Consider the following 14,140-nt stretch of genomic DNA (forward strand, 5'->3'; position numbering starts at 1 on the left):
AGTACGCATAATTAGTTCCATCAAATAAAGGAGGTATAAATAAAGATTGTCCTCTATCCATGACAACAGGGGTCAATGGATCACACTCAGGAAATTAATCCAATCAGAGTGAACCCGCTCTGATACCACGTGTTAGGAAATTTAGACCCCGGTTGATAGAATTAACAAGTTTTAAACCCAAGTTGTTAATTAGATTTATTATTAATAAAACTTGTTAAAACAAACAAACATCAATATCATGTCAAAATCATGCAGCGGAAAAATAAAAGAAGACAAGATATGATGACCCAGGAAAACCAATGAAACCAACCAGTTTCACAGTAAAAAACCTGGAGGGAAACCTTCCCGAAAAGCAATCCACTATAGAAAAGAGAAGTTTCAGATCTAGTACAAAACCTTTGTCCCTAGACTCTACAATCCTCGTAGATGAACTCACAGCAGAAACTTTCTACCGCTTCAGAACCTCTGAACTCTTCAATATATAAACGCCACCCTTTTTGTTGCACGGATCCCAATACGTGACTCACTCACCAACTTGAGAAAGAAGAATGTTGGCTGCAAAGTTCTTCACTTCATCAACAATGAAGATCAAGAAGCACTTGGTTACAAAACCCTAAGGCGCAAAGATGCAGTAGCTTCTTTCAAAGAGAATAAGGTATTAATCACCTTTTGTATATGTTCTCCTTATATTCTCTCATGTGACGGCCTTTAAAATAAGCCTTATATAAGTCTAGGGTTGTGAGAAAAGAAACGCTACTTAAATATATAAGCCTGGCCCAAAAATCAAAAAGCTGAAAATTCTGATTTCCCGTAACCTCGATCGATCGAGAGGTGTCGAGAGGTGTCGAGGTTTAATGAATCTCAATAGATAGCAGCTATCGAGGAGGTGTCGAGAAGGTGTCGAGGAGACAGAAACTTTCTCGATCGATCGACCAGCTATCGAGAAGCTATCGAGATTACGATAAGAATCAGCTGAAGATCTCGACAGATAGCCAGGTGTCGAGGTAGCTGTCGAGAGGTGTCGAGCTTTATAAATTTTGCACTTCAACTTGCTTTCTCTTGGACAGACTTGATGACTTCAACACTTGACCTTGAAACATTGTTTCTTGAAGTATTAAAAACACCTAGAACTACCCAATTACAAGCAGAGTGCGTTTTGTCAAAGGATTAGCCAATTTACATAACTAAGTGACATATGTTCTTAAACAAGTTAAAACATATATGTCCTAACAACTCTTGATGAAGGTTTCTTGGAAGTTGAGAGTTCCTCATCACGAGAAATTGGGGTCTGAATTTCTGAAAGAGTGAGTGGACTTGAGACTTCTTGTGTTGATCTAGTCTCTCTTCTTGATATAGGAGGTGTGGTCTCTTTTTCGGGTGTTACTTTCTCAGTATCATCACTTAGAGGCATATCATCATCATCCTTATTCTCCTTGAGTTTGAGCCCCTTTCCATCATCGTCAATTTCCTTTTCAGATATGGTGTCGTCTATGACCACATTGATTGACTCCATCACCGTCTTAGTGCGCTCGGCTATTTGTGGAGTATCCTAGGAGTATTCCTTCATCACTCTTAGCATCAAATTTTCCTGGATTTTCCCTGTCATTTAGAATATAGCATGTGCTCCCAAATACTCTGAAATACTTCACCTTGAGTTTCTTTTCTCTCCATATTTCATATGAGGTCTTCTTTGTCCCTGCTCGGAAATAAATTCTGTTACAAATGTGACAAGATGTGTTTACAGCTTCAGCCTAGCACCTTTGAGGTATGTTTTTGTTGAGTAGCATGACTCTAGCCATCTCTTGGATCACCCAGTTCTTTCTTTCAACCACCCCATTTTGTTGTGGAGTCTTTGGAGCTGAAAATTCCTTCTTGATACCATGCTCTTTACAAAATGATTCAAATTTCGCATTCTCAAATTCCTTCCTATAATCACTTCTGATTTTGACTATGGGAACTCTTTTTTCATTTTACAATCTCTTGCATAATCTTTGCATTTTATCACATGCTTCAGACTTCTCTTTGAGGAATTCCACCCAAGAGTACCTTGAGAAATCATCAACTATCACCATAATGTATCTCTTTCCTCCCAGGCTTTCAGTTCTTATAGGCCCCATGAGATTTGTTAAGGACATATTTTATGTAGTTGGCTAATCCTTTGACAAAATGCACTTTACTTGTATTTAGGTAGATCTAAGTTGTGTTTAATACTTGAAGAAACATGTTGTTCAAGTCTAGTATTAAAGCCATGAAGATTGGACCAAGAAACAAGTGAAGAAAAGGTGTTTAATAAAGCTGGACAGATATCTCGACACCTGCGGATAGATAGCTCGATAGCTTCTTGATAGCTCCTCGACACCTAGCTATCTGTCGAGCTCTTCAGCTGATTCTTATCGCAATCTCGATAGTTTCTCGATAGCTGGTCGATCAATCGAGAAAGTTTCTGTCCCCTCGACACCTTCTCGACACCTCCTCGATAGCTACTATCTGTTGAGATTCATTAAACCTCGACACCTCCTCGACACCTCTCGATCGATCGAGGTTACGGGAAATCAGAATTTCAGCTTTTTGATTTTTGGGCCAGGCTTATGTATTTGAGTAGGGTTTCTTTTCTCATAACCCTATACTTATATAAGGCTTATTTTAAAGGCCATCACATAAGAGAATACAAGTAGAACATATGCAAAAAGGTGATTGATACCTTATTCTCTTTGAAAGGAGCTACTGCGTCTTTGTGCCTTAGGGTTTTGTTACCAAGTGCTTCTTGATCTTTATTGTTGATGAAGTGAAGAACTTTGCAGCCCACATTCTTCTTCCTTAAGTTGGTGAGTGAGTCACGTACTGGGATTTGTGCAAAGGAGTTAGTCATGTATTGGGATCCGTGCAACAAAAAGGGTGGCGTTCATATATTGAAGAGTTCAGAGGTTCTGAAGCGGTAGAAGGTTTCTGTTGTGAGTTCATCTACGGGGATTGTAGAGTCTAGGAACAAAAGTTTTGTACTAGATCTAAAACTTCTCTTTACTATAGTGGATTGCTTTTCGGGAAGGTTTCCCCCCAGGTTTTTTACTGTGAAACTGGTTGGTTTCATTGGTTTTCCTGGGTCATTATATCTTGTCTTATTTATTTTTTTCCGCTGCATTATTTTGACATGATATTGATGATTGTTTGTTTTAACAAATTTGATTCATAATAAATCTAATTAACAACTTGGGTTTAAAACTTGTTAATTCTATCAACCGGGGTCTAAATTTCCCAACAAGTGGTATCAAAGCGGGTTCACTCTGATTGGATTAATTTCCTGAGTGTGATCCATTGACCCCTGTTGTCATGGATAGAGGACAATTTTTATTTATACCTCCTTTATTTGATGGAACTAATTATGCGTACTGGAAAGTTCGTATGAAAGTGTTTTTGTAGGCTCTAGGTGAACAGGTATGGCAAGCTGTTGAAGTTGGCTGGATTAAGCCAAAGGAAGTGCCAGTGGATTGGGATGATGCAACAATCATAGCGGTAAATTTCAACAGTAGGGCCTTGAATGCTTTGTTTTGTGGGGTGACCAATGAAGAATTCTAGAAAATATCATCCACGAAAGTTGCCAAGGAAGCATGGACCATTCTTGAGACCACCTATAAAGGTACCAAGGCAGTAAAGACTATGAAGCTTCAACAACTCACTAGTAGTTTTGAAGAAATAAGAATGGAGGAGGATGAGACCTTTGATGAGTTCTATGCCAAACTCAAGGATATTGTGAATTCTGCCTTCAACCTTGGAGAATGTATTGCGAAATCCAAAATTGTTAGAAAAATCCTTAGGTCCTTACCTGAAAGATTCCATGCCGAGATTACTGTTATTGAAGAAGTCAAGGACATTGATCAAATTCCTTTGACTGAGCTTGTAGGGAACCTTCAAACCTATGAGATGGGATTAGGCTCAATGGGAAAAGGTGGAAAGAGCAAAAACTTGGCTCTTAAAGGTATAGAGGAAGAGATTGAGGACTCTGAAAGTGAAGATGAAGATGAAGATGATGATGAGGATGAAGATCTATCCTTCATAACTGATGAGATTATTAGACTTCTTCAATTTAGGAAAAAGAATAAAGGCAAACCTCCTAGGAAATCCAAATCCTTAAGAAAGGGCAAGAATGAGAAATCCCTCATCCAATGCCATGAGTGCAAAGGTTTTGGTCATATGAGGATAGAGTGTCCAAATTACCTCATGAAGGAAAAGACCAAGAAGTCAAAAGATAAAGGGTTGGTTGCTACCTGAAGTGATACTGAGGATGACTCTTTTGATGAGTTTGTGGATGAATGTCGTCAAGTTATGGCCTTTGCTGCCACAACCGATAAGGTGATTGTGGAGAGTGCTAGTGACAGTGAGGATTCTTCTGATGATGAAGTACCTAAGAAGATGACCCTTTAGGAAGCCTCTGATAAGACTGGCTTAAGATATGCTGTTTCCTCCAACCCCTCCTCATCCACAGCTTCTGGATCAAGGACTATCTTTGTGTCACAATCTGAGAAAGGTAATAAAGGTATGAAATCCAAAACTGATCTGGCTAATTCTAAATCCTGTGTTAAGCCTTGTGTTTGTCATCATTGTGGTGTTGCTGGACATATTCGTCCTAATTGCTTTAAGTTGTATCCTCATAAACAATTGTCCAAACAGTTACAAGTTTCCTCTCAAGCGCCTGCACCTTTGTTTGGAGAGTTATTAAAAGTCTTGAGCTTTTTAACTCAATTTCAAAAGAATTCTAATTCTTCTATGTCCTTTAGTAGACATACTAGGACACGTGCCTTTTTATCTTCATGGCCAAAGACTCGTGCTGTGTGGGTGAGAAAGGAGCCTAAGACTTAATTGTCTTTTCTGTTTGTCCTCTGCTTTAATTCTTTCTATCTAAAGTAAGACTTCCTTGCTTGATTTCTTATCTGTTCTTGGAATCATGCTTTCATGTATCTGCATATTTCTATTATGTTTTCATGCATATGCATCTTTCTTTCATGCATACATGTTGTTTATCTGTTTTTGTTTGGTTGTTTAGTTTTTATTTGGTTTTGTTTTCAAAATAAAAATAAAAAGGAAAAATCAGAAAAATACAAAATCAGTGTGTGTTTTGTGTACATTGGTACTTGTATACATTGAATGGCCATTGAAACAAAGTTTTCTAAATTTTGTATCTTTTGTAGCTTAGATGAGCATCTCTATGCACAACTAAGCAAGTGAGCTTTATGGCTCTTGTTTGTGATGAGTAAGATTAAGTTATCTCTTAAAACTTAACACTCATATCACTCTTTTTGACGGGTAGGACTAGAAAATCCTAAGAGAAAGGCATAAATAATCATCTCACCACTGTTGCCCGCCAATCATAATATGGCACCTGTATGCTTCGGCATAGCAAAAGTGCAGTGTCAAAGACATTCGTATGATTCGGCATAGCAAAAGTGCGATGTCAAATGCTTAACATCTTGGGTATTTCTTTCCTTTCTTTTATATGCCCATGCATGATATGCTAAAATAAAAGAAAATATGCAAAGAAAATAAAAAGCAAAAAGAACAAAAATGCTTTAAATATGGTTGCAAGCGTGTATTCTAGGATGTGGAAGTTATAGGATGTACCTCGAAGGTGATAATCTCCATCAAACAGTTATGATTGTGTGTGAGTTAAAAGTTATTTTCTCATATCTTAGATCGTCATAACATGTATACACATATGCAATCTTGCGATGTTTTTCACACACAACACGCAATATTCTTTGCTACTTTTGATACATATGCAGGTACAATGTGATTTTGCCATCACAAAGGTTTTACATGTGCTAATGTATGCTCACTAAATTGTCTTGACTTATTTTTGAAATATAAAATTGGTTAGACTTGTTTAGTGTGTGTGTGTGTTTTGGGTTTTATGTGCATAACATTTTTCTTGTTTTTCACATGTTTTGCATCCTTCTATTATCTTGTCATCCATAACATCTTGTTTCATTACATTCATGCATTTATATGGATTTCTTTGTACCCCCTTGATCATCCTTGATCATCTTTATGTTTCTCGGGTTAAGCTTTCTAGCTTCTTGTACCTTTTGTCAATCATGACAAAAAGGGGGAGAGAAATTGTGACTTTGTGGGTTCTTTTTTTTTAAGATTCTACAAGTTAGGGGGAGAAATACATTCCTTTGTAAGGGGGAGATGTATTTAATCTTGTTAGGGGAAGTGCTTACTTCATTGATCTTGTACCTTGGGTCTTGTGACCATATTTACATACATTGTGTTTATCTTCTTTATATGCTAATGTACGTTTCTTTCACCTACCTTACATGTGTTGTTTCTTTTCTTTCTTCATACACATGTTTCTTATACTTGTATGCAGTCTATTATTTCTGTTTCATACTAAGATGCCTTGATGAGTTTTGTTTAAAGTGTTTCAGAAATACAGGTTGTCAAAGTCTACTTGCCATAAACTCTCTTCTTGCAAAGTTTTTCAAGAGTTTGTGTTAGGATAGATTTTATTGTATTCAACAAGTGAGTATGAGTTGAGTGATTTATAACTTCTCTCATATGCTCATTTGTTTATGTAGTTGGCTAATCCTTTGACAAAATGCACTTTACTTGTATTTGGGTAGATCTAAGTTGTGTTTAATACTTGAAGAAACATGTTGTTCAAGTCTAGTATTAAAGCCATGAAGATTGGACCAAGAAACAAGTGAAGAAAAGGTGTTCAATAAAGCTGGACAGATATCTCGACACCTACGGATAGATAGCTCGATAGCTTCTCGATAGCTGCTATCTGTTGAGATTCATTAAACCTCGACACCTCCTCGACACCTCTCGATTGATTGAGGTTACGGGAAATCAGAATTTCAGCTTTTTGATTTTTGGGCCAGGCTTATGTATTTGAGTAGGGTTTCTTTTCTCACAACCCTAGACTTATATAAGGCTTATTTTAAATGCCGTTTCATAAGAGAATACAAGTAGAACATATGCAAAAAGGTGATTGATGCCTTATTCTCTCTGAAAGAAGCTACTGCGTCTTTGGGCCTTAGGGTTTTGTAACCAAGTGCTTCTTGATCTTCATTGTTGATGAAGTGAAGAACTTTGCAGCCAACATTCTTCTTCCTTAAGTTGGTGAGTGAGTCACGTACTGAGATTTGTGCAAAGGAGTTAGTCATGTATTGGGATCCGTGCAACAAAAAGGGTGGCGTTCATATATTGAAGAGTTCAGAGGTTCTGAAGCGGTAGAAGGTTTCTGCTGTGAGTTCATCTACGGGGATTGTAGAGTCTAAGGACAAAGATTTTGTACTAGATCTAAAACTTCTCTTTACTATAGTGGATTGCTTTTCGGGAAGGTTTACCCCCAGGTTTTTTACTGTGAAACTAGTTGGTTTCATTGGTTTTCCTGGGTCATTATATCTTATCTTATTTATTTTTTTCCGCTGCATGATTTTGACATGATATTGATGTTTGTTTGTTTTAACAAGTTTGATTCATAATAAATCTAATTAACAACTTGGGTTTAAAACTTGTTAATTCTATCAACCGGGGTCTAAATTTCCCAACAAGATCTACGTGAAGAAGTTCCAAACACCGTGAGGTAGAAATCACATTCACCTTAGGATGATTTGCTTTTGTTTGTTTCCCCATTTGACATGCTCCACATATAGTCCTCTCCACCTTTCCAAACTTTGGAAGTCCCTTAACGGCCTCAAGTTTAGAGACTTTACATACTTGTTTGAAGTTTGCATGTCCAAACTTGTGATGCCACAGTTTCAGCATATTAACACGAGCACTTCTACACGAAATAGGTGCCGTAGGTACTACTCCATAGCAATTATCAGTAGTCCTATTTCCTTCCAAGACTTGAATCCCTTTCTCATCAATGATTATGCACCCCTTCTTTGAGAATTGAACGAGAAAATCTTCATCACATATTTGAGTAATACTAAGGAAATTTGCCTTCAATCCTTTGATGTATAGTACTTCTTTCAACAAAGGTAGTCCTGGTATTTCAACCGTCCCTTTCCCGAGAACTTGAGCATGACTCCCAGTACCAAAAGTCACATAATCACATGCTTTCTCTTTAAGAGTCTTAAACAATGATTTATCTCTTGTCATATGACGAGAACATTCACTGTCAAGGTACCATAAACATGAATTAAATACCTTCAATGAGGTGTATACAAACATACACGCATGAGACAAGCATTCTTGACCATCAAACAAAAATTCATTGTTATTCTCCATGCTCATTCCAGATTGAATTTTCTTTTTCAGATTATCAACCTTTTCACACAATGATCTATTTCTTCTTTTGTATTTCTCAATCAAAGAGGTAGACTCACATAGACTATTGTGAAGAATGTGGTTCTTTCTTTCAAAATATTTCAGCATGTGAATGAACATCCTAGCATGTTTCCTGGATTTAATTAACTCTAAGAGTTCCTTTTTAGAGTATCCCTCAAATATACTCATAGAGTCATTTTCACAAGCACTCAAACCACAATTCAGCATAACCCTTTTTACATCCATAGCCAAGGGGTCTAGGATCGCACTCAAGTAATCAAACCACAAAGAGTGCACCCGCTCTGATACCAATTGAAAGTTCAATATGGGTATGAAACACCTTTGAACGTTTAGACCCCTAGATACAAAAATACCAATTCAAGCTTTATATCAAACAATTAATGTGCAGAATATGATAACAAGCTTATAATAGAATTGATAAGACAATCTATGCCAAATATAAACACATCCACAACAGTAAATATAAGGCAAAGATAAGGGAAAGAGAGATGCAAACACACGGACAACACACGATGTGTTATCGAAGAGGAAACTGAAGTCCTCGGCATAAAACCTCTCCGCCGCCCTCCAAGCGGTGATAAAATCCACTAAAAAATATAGTTGGGATACATGAACAGCAGAAGACCCTCCAAGCCTAATCTACCCAAGTACCTAAGCCCTCCAAGCTTCTTGCTCCAATGAGGTTACGCTGAACCTATTTCTTCTTTAGCTTGCCGGATTCCGCTACTTGACCATAGCATCAACCAATGTATATTGGTTCCTTTCCAAACTGCTTCCTTAAGCACCAATTGAATCTTCTCACAGACGTGGGTGTGGTGAGATAAGGGTTTGGTAAATGACCTCTCAAGGGTATGACAATGGAGAGGAAGAGAGTAGAGGAATTTGTAGAGTCTCTTTAGATGAAGATTGGGGATGAGGAAATCTTGTTTTTCTCTAGGGTTTTCTTTTACAAAATTCTCTCTGGAAGCTCTCTCAATATGATGGATATAAGGGTGTTTATATAGTAGGGTGAGAAGGGAATGCAAAACGTCAGTTTTTGCCAAACAGGGCAAGTTGGCGACTTAGTCTCGCGGCTTGTCCAAGTCGCGAGTTCAAGTCGCGATGTAATGGCCTGGCCAGACTGAAAATTTTGTCCTGTAGCGTGACAGCTGGTGCGACCTTTTAGCTTCCTAGTATGCCTCTCACGTGCCAGCCTTTCGCGGCTTGCCAGTCGCGATCCACCCGCGAGCCCTAGCCGCGAGTCTCTGTTTTTCTTGCACATTCTTGAGCTTTTCTTCACAACTTCTCACATACTACCCTTACAATTTTCCCACCTAAATACAGGGTTGCTAAGTACTAAATTATAAGCAAATTAGTCATGGAATAAAGCCAATTAAATGGTTGATTAAATTCAACCTTACACAAGTAAAGTACATTTTGTCAAAGAATTAACTAATTACATAAATATGTCCTTAACAGACTCATAGCAAGGCGATTAACTTCTGGCAAGTATGGATACTAATTGCACAATGGTCTAACCATAAGACAGATTTGGGCTTTTTTTCTCTGTTTTTATTTTTATTTTTATTTTTATTTATTTATTTTTTTTCATGTTGGGTATTAGGGTTCTCTTGAAGAAGATAGATTTGAGTTTATTTTTACCTATATATATATATATATATATAAAACTCATAGCAAAGCGATTAACTTTTGATAATTATGAATACTGATGGCACAATGGAGTAACCATAAGATAGATTTGGGTTCTTTATTTTTTGTGTGTGTGTGTCTGTGTTTTTTTATTTTTTATTTCATGCCTGGTAATAGGGTTCTCTTGAAGAAGATAGATTTGGGTTTATTTTTACCTCTCTCTCTCTCTCTCTCTCTCTCTCTCTCTCTCTCTCTCTCTCTCTCTCTCTCTCTCTCTCTCTCTCTCTTTCTCTTATATATATATATATATATAAGGCTGTTCACCAAACTACAAAAACCACACACCCCACCGTAAGTAACAATGCACTGCACTGCATGGTGTCGTGTAGTTTGTGGTTTTATAATAAAAAAACCACACAAACTGCACCACATCACGCCCTCTCTATATATTAATATATATATATATATATATTTTAATATTGAATATATTATTAATAGTTTAATAACTTTAGTTCTCAAAAAAACAAAAATAGTATAATAGCCCTAGCAAATTTTTATTAGGAAAGCAAGCCCAAAATAAAGAAAACCTAGTTCTATAGTTTAAAACTTGGCCCAAAATAAAAAGAAAAGTTAGTTTTGGGCTAGGCAGGAAAATATCAAAATTTGAAAAATATACCGGCTTCAAACCACACCTTATACATCGTACCGTATATGTGACTGCAAAAATGAGGTGCGGTGTGGTTATGGTTTTAGCTAAACCACATTGCAACTGCAAAGTACAGTGCTAAAAATGGCCCATCAAACCACACCACACCACGAACACTCCTATATATATATGTCATAGACTCATAGCAAAGCGATTAACTTTTGGCAAGTATGGATACTAATGGCACAATGGAGTCACCGTAAGACAAATTTGGGTTCATTTTTTTGTGTGATTTATGTTAGGTTCTATAAGTTTAGAACAGTTGGCAAATCGTGAACACAAATTTGTCTAGATGTAGATACTAGAGTCTATAGGTATTATTATTCAAGTCAAGATTCAAGAATATATAAGCTGCAGAAAGAAGAGTTCAGAAATTGCCTGATTCGATCGATCGAAAGACAGGCTCGACCGATTGAAACATGTATCTACAGAATTCTATTTAAGCCCAAGCTCTACTTAAATGTATTGGGTTTTAAGTAAAATACTACTATAATATAAAGGAAACCCTAAGCACGTTTTTAATAAGGCTTTTTAGAGAGAGAAGAGTGTGCCTCTTTTGTATCTAGGGTTTTGTAACCAAAAAGCTCTCTCATATCTTCTACCGGTGTTATTTCTAGAAGAATCTTAGGATCTGGTGATGTAGAAGTTGCTGCCTTCTCTAGTCATCAAAGGTGTTGATGATCTAAACCTTCAAGGGTAGTCTTGGAGTTACAAACAAGAGAGTTTGTGTTTTTTATCATAAGTGTGGGTGCTTGTGTTACAATGGCCTAATCAAGAAGGAGTCTATGGATTCAGATCTTGCACATGGTCGTGTCAGTAAGTTCTACATGTGGTAGTAATATGATGTTAGTGGTCTAAGTCTTATTGTAAACTTTGATTCTCTATAGTGGATTTGCTTTTTACCTTGAGGATAGTTAGGTTAAATCATTTATAGGTTTTTTACCGGTTTGGTTTTCTTAGGTGATCATATCATTGTATTCTTTATTTTTCGTTACTTTACATGATATGACTTTATTGTTTTAACCTAGATTTGAATAATAAACCTAAGTATTCACTTGGTTAATTAATTAGGTTAAACAATCTAGTTTATAGGGATCTAAAAAATGTACAGTTTTATTTATTTATTTATTTATTTATTTTTTTCATGCTGGGTATTAGGGTTCTCTTGAAGAAGATAGATTTGGGTTTATTTTTACCTCTATATATATATATATATCTATATATGAGAGATGGCTAGCCCTCCTTTAAGTCCTCATCCAACTTCAAAGAGCTTGTTCAGATATTTCCAATATGTAGAAGGAAGGGACTCGCCAAATGAGGCGTGCACCGTTCTCTTAGTAGTTGCCACACTCATTGCTGCAGTGACCTTTCAAGCTGGGGTTAACCCTCCTGGAGGGGTTTGGCTAGATGACAACTCTGGACATAAAGCAGGGAGAGCAATTTATGCTTCTCAGAAACAAGCCTACTATGTTTTCTTGGTTTCTAACATCTTGGCTCTTTCAACATCGGTTCTTGTCATTATGTCTCTCACATATAGGTTCCCTTTCAATTTAGAAGTATGGTTTGCCACAGCTTCAATGCTTGTTACTTATGCATCTGCGGTATTTGCTGTCACACCTGATGAATCATTTAGATTTTGATACATCCTGATAGCTGCTGTTATGCCTTTTGCTTTACGATGTTTGATTCAAATATTCAAAAAATGTAGAAGAATATTTCCAAACTAGTTAAGAAATCTTCTATCATTTGCCAATTTTTTATTATTAGTCGCTAACCCGTGAAGTATACTAAAATAATTTTATAAAATCTTAAATTGATTAAGATATTACACCATTATATGATTTGCTTTTGTATAACTTCAATTTGTGTTATAATTTGACGAAGAAGCCATTGCTTGAACATGCAATGACTTACAAAAAAGAGAAATATAAGAAAAAGAAAAAAATACACGAACCCATAAAAGTAATAAGTTTTAAATTTTAGAGATGAAGCAAAGACGTATGCAGTAGCAGCAATCTTAAAATTCAATTATTTTAAGCTTTTTATCTTGCAAAAAAGGGCTAAAGAGAGTTTGATAGTTCATGTATGGAAATTACTTTTTAAAAAATACACGAAAAACCATAAAATAATTTTTTTTTTAAAACAAAGTAGAGAAGAAGAAAATAACAGAAGTAAAGCTCATACCTCTACTTGGCTTTTAAAAAAAATATTGGGGTTTACACGGCTTTTATAGTGTTCATGATTAACCTTGCAAATTTGGAGTTAAATTATTAATGTTTGAGTTTGAGTTTAAGTTAGACTTGTTAAGGAGACAGTCCAGTAGACTGCTTATTATGTTGTCTTTGTCTTTGTCATCATCTCTTTCAATTCTCTGTTTCTTCTGAACCTTCATGCTTCCTTCTATGGCTTCAATTTGTTGTGTTTATTTTCATTGTGAAAATTTGAGTGAGTATGAAGGGTTTCGACCTTGGCAAGAGTTTATATTTGTTGAAATTTTTGTTATAGAATTTTAGTTGAAGTAGAATTTTCAAGTTCTTGAAACATATATCTAATAGAGTTTTATTTAAACTAAACTATTGTAATACTTGATAAGATAATTACACATTGAAGAGAAATAATAAATATATAAGATATAAAACCTAAAATAAAAAGAAAAAGAAAATAGTAGCTATGTGGAAAATTTTGAGAGTTTCAGATGTTTCGATTATATATATATATATATATATATAGATTATGCAATAAACGGTCGTGGTACAACTATTCTATATATGTACATATTGGGGCTGTTTGATCAGCCTTTCCGAAGTCTATTTTTTCCCCTCCATGTTTTAGTAATTGCAACTTTTATAGATTTTTCACTTTAAAAAGTCAATCATCTTATTAACCCAAAAGAGATGAAAATAAGATTTAATAATTTTTTTTTTAATGATTTAAACCACTTGAAAAATTCAAGCCAACAAGGTCCTTAATATCCTAGCTGCATATGCCAAATATATTTTCTATCTTTTTTAATATGGTAACAAGAAAATTTTGATAGAGATAATTTTTTTTTTGTGTTCTGGAGTTTTGGTCTAACTCAAGACCTATGTAAAACTTATTGTTAAGAACCTTGTGGCTCAATGATACCATGCATTTTTTTTTTTTTTTGTTTTTTGTTTTTTGTTTTGTTTTGTTTTGTTTTTTGTTTTGTTTTTGTTTTTGTTTTTAAAAACAAAAACAAAAACAAAAACAAAAATTTTTTTTTGTGTGTGAAGAAATTGGAATTGAGTAATCGAATTTCCAAAACATGCATGCCTTTTAAAAAAAAAATGATCTTTTTATCATTTAAGAAAGTCAAGTTTAGAACAGATTATTGAATTTTCGAAACACACATGCCTCTTCTTTTTTTTTATTAATAAATTGCGGTGTTATAGGACATAAACTCAACAGCTACCAAAAAGCTTTAGTGGGAATAAGGGTAACACGAGTGTATCCAACTAGGGTGAATTTCAAAGTAAGAGTAAATTGCAA

At 35.6% G+C, this 14,140-nt stretch overlaps 1 protein-coding gene across 1 annotated transcript; it reads left to right on the forward strand.

The window, feature by feature from the left end:
- The first annotated feature begins 11,859 nt into the window (after positions 1 to 11,859).
- On the forward strand, positions 11,860 to 12,270 carry LOC111993070 (uncharacterized). Its single transcript, XM_024024920.1, has one exon. The coding sequence runs from the start codon at positions 11,860 to 11,862 to the stop codon at positions 12,268 to 12,270; it is 411 nt and encodes a 136-aa protein (XP_023880688.1).
- Positions 12,271 to 14,140: the final 1,870 nt, after the last annotated feature.

This window comes from Quercus suber, unplaced genomic scaffold, assembly GCF_002906115.3.
Source record: "Quercus suber isolate HL8 unplaced genomic scaffold, Cork oak 2.0 scaffold_38, whole genome shotgun sequence".
Classification (NCBI taxonomy): Eukaryota; Viridiplantae; Streptophyta; class Magnoliopsida; order Fagales; family Fagaceae; genus Quercus; species Quercus suber.

Bases quoted from the DNA above. Each gene is read 5' to 3' on its own strand.
- LOC111993070 (XM_024024920.1), top strand. From the start codon at position 11,860: ATGGCTAGCCCTCCTTTAAGTCCTCATCCAACTTCAAAGAGCTTGTTC.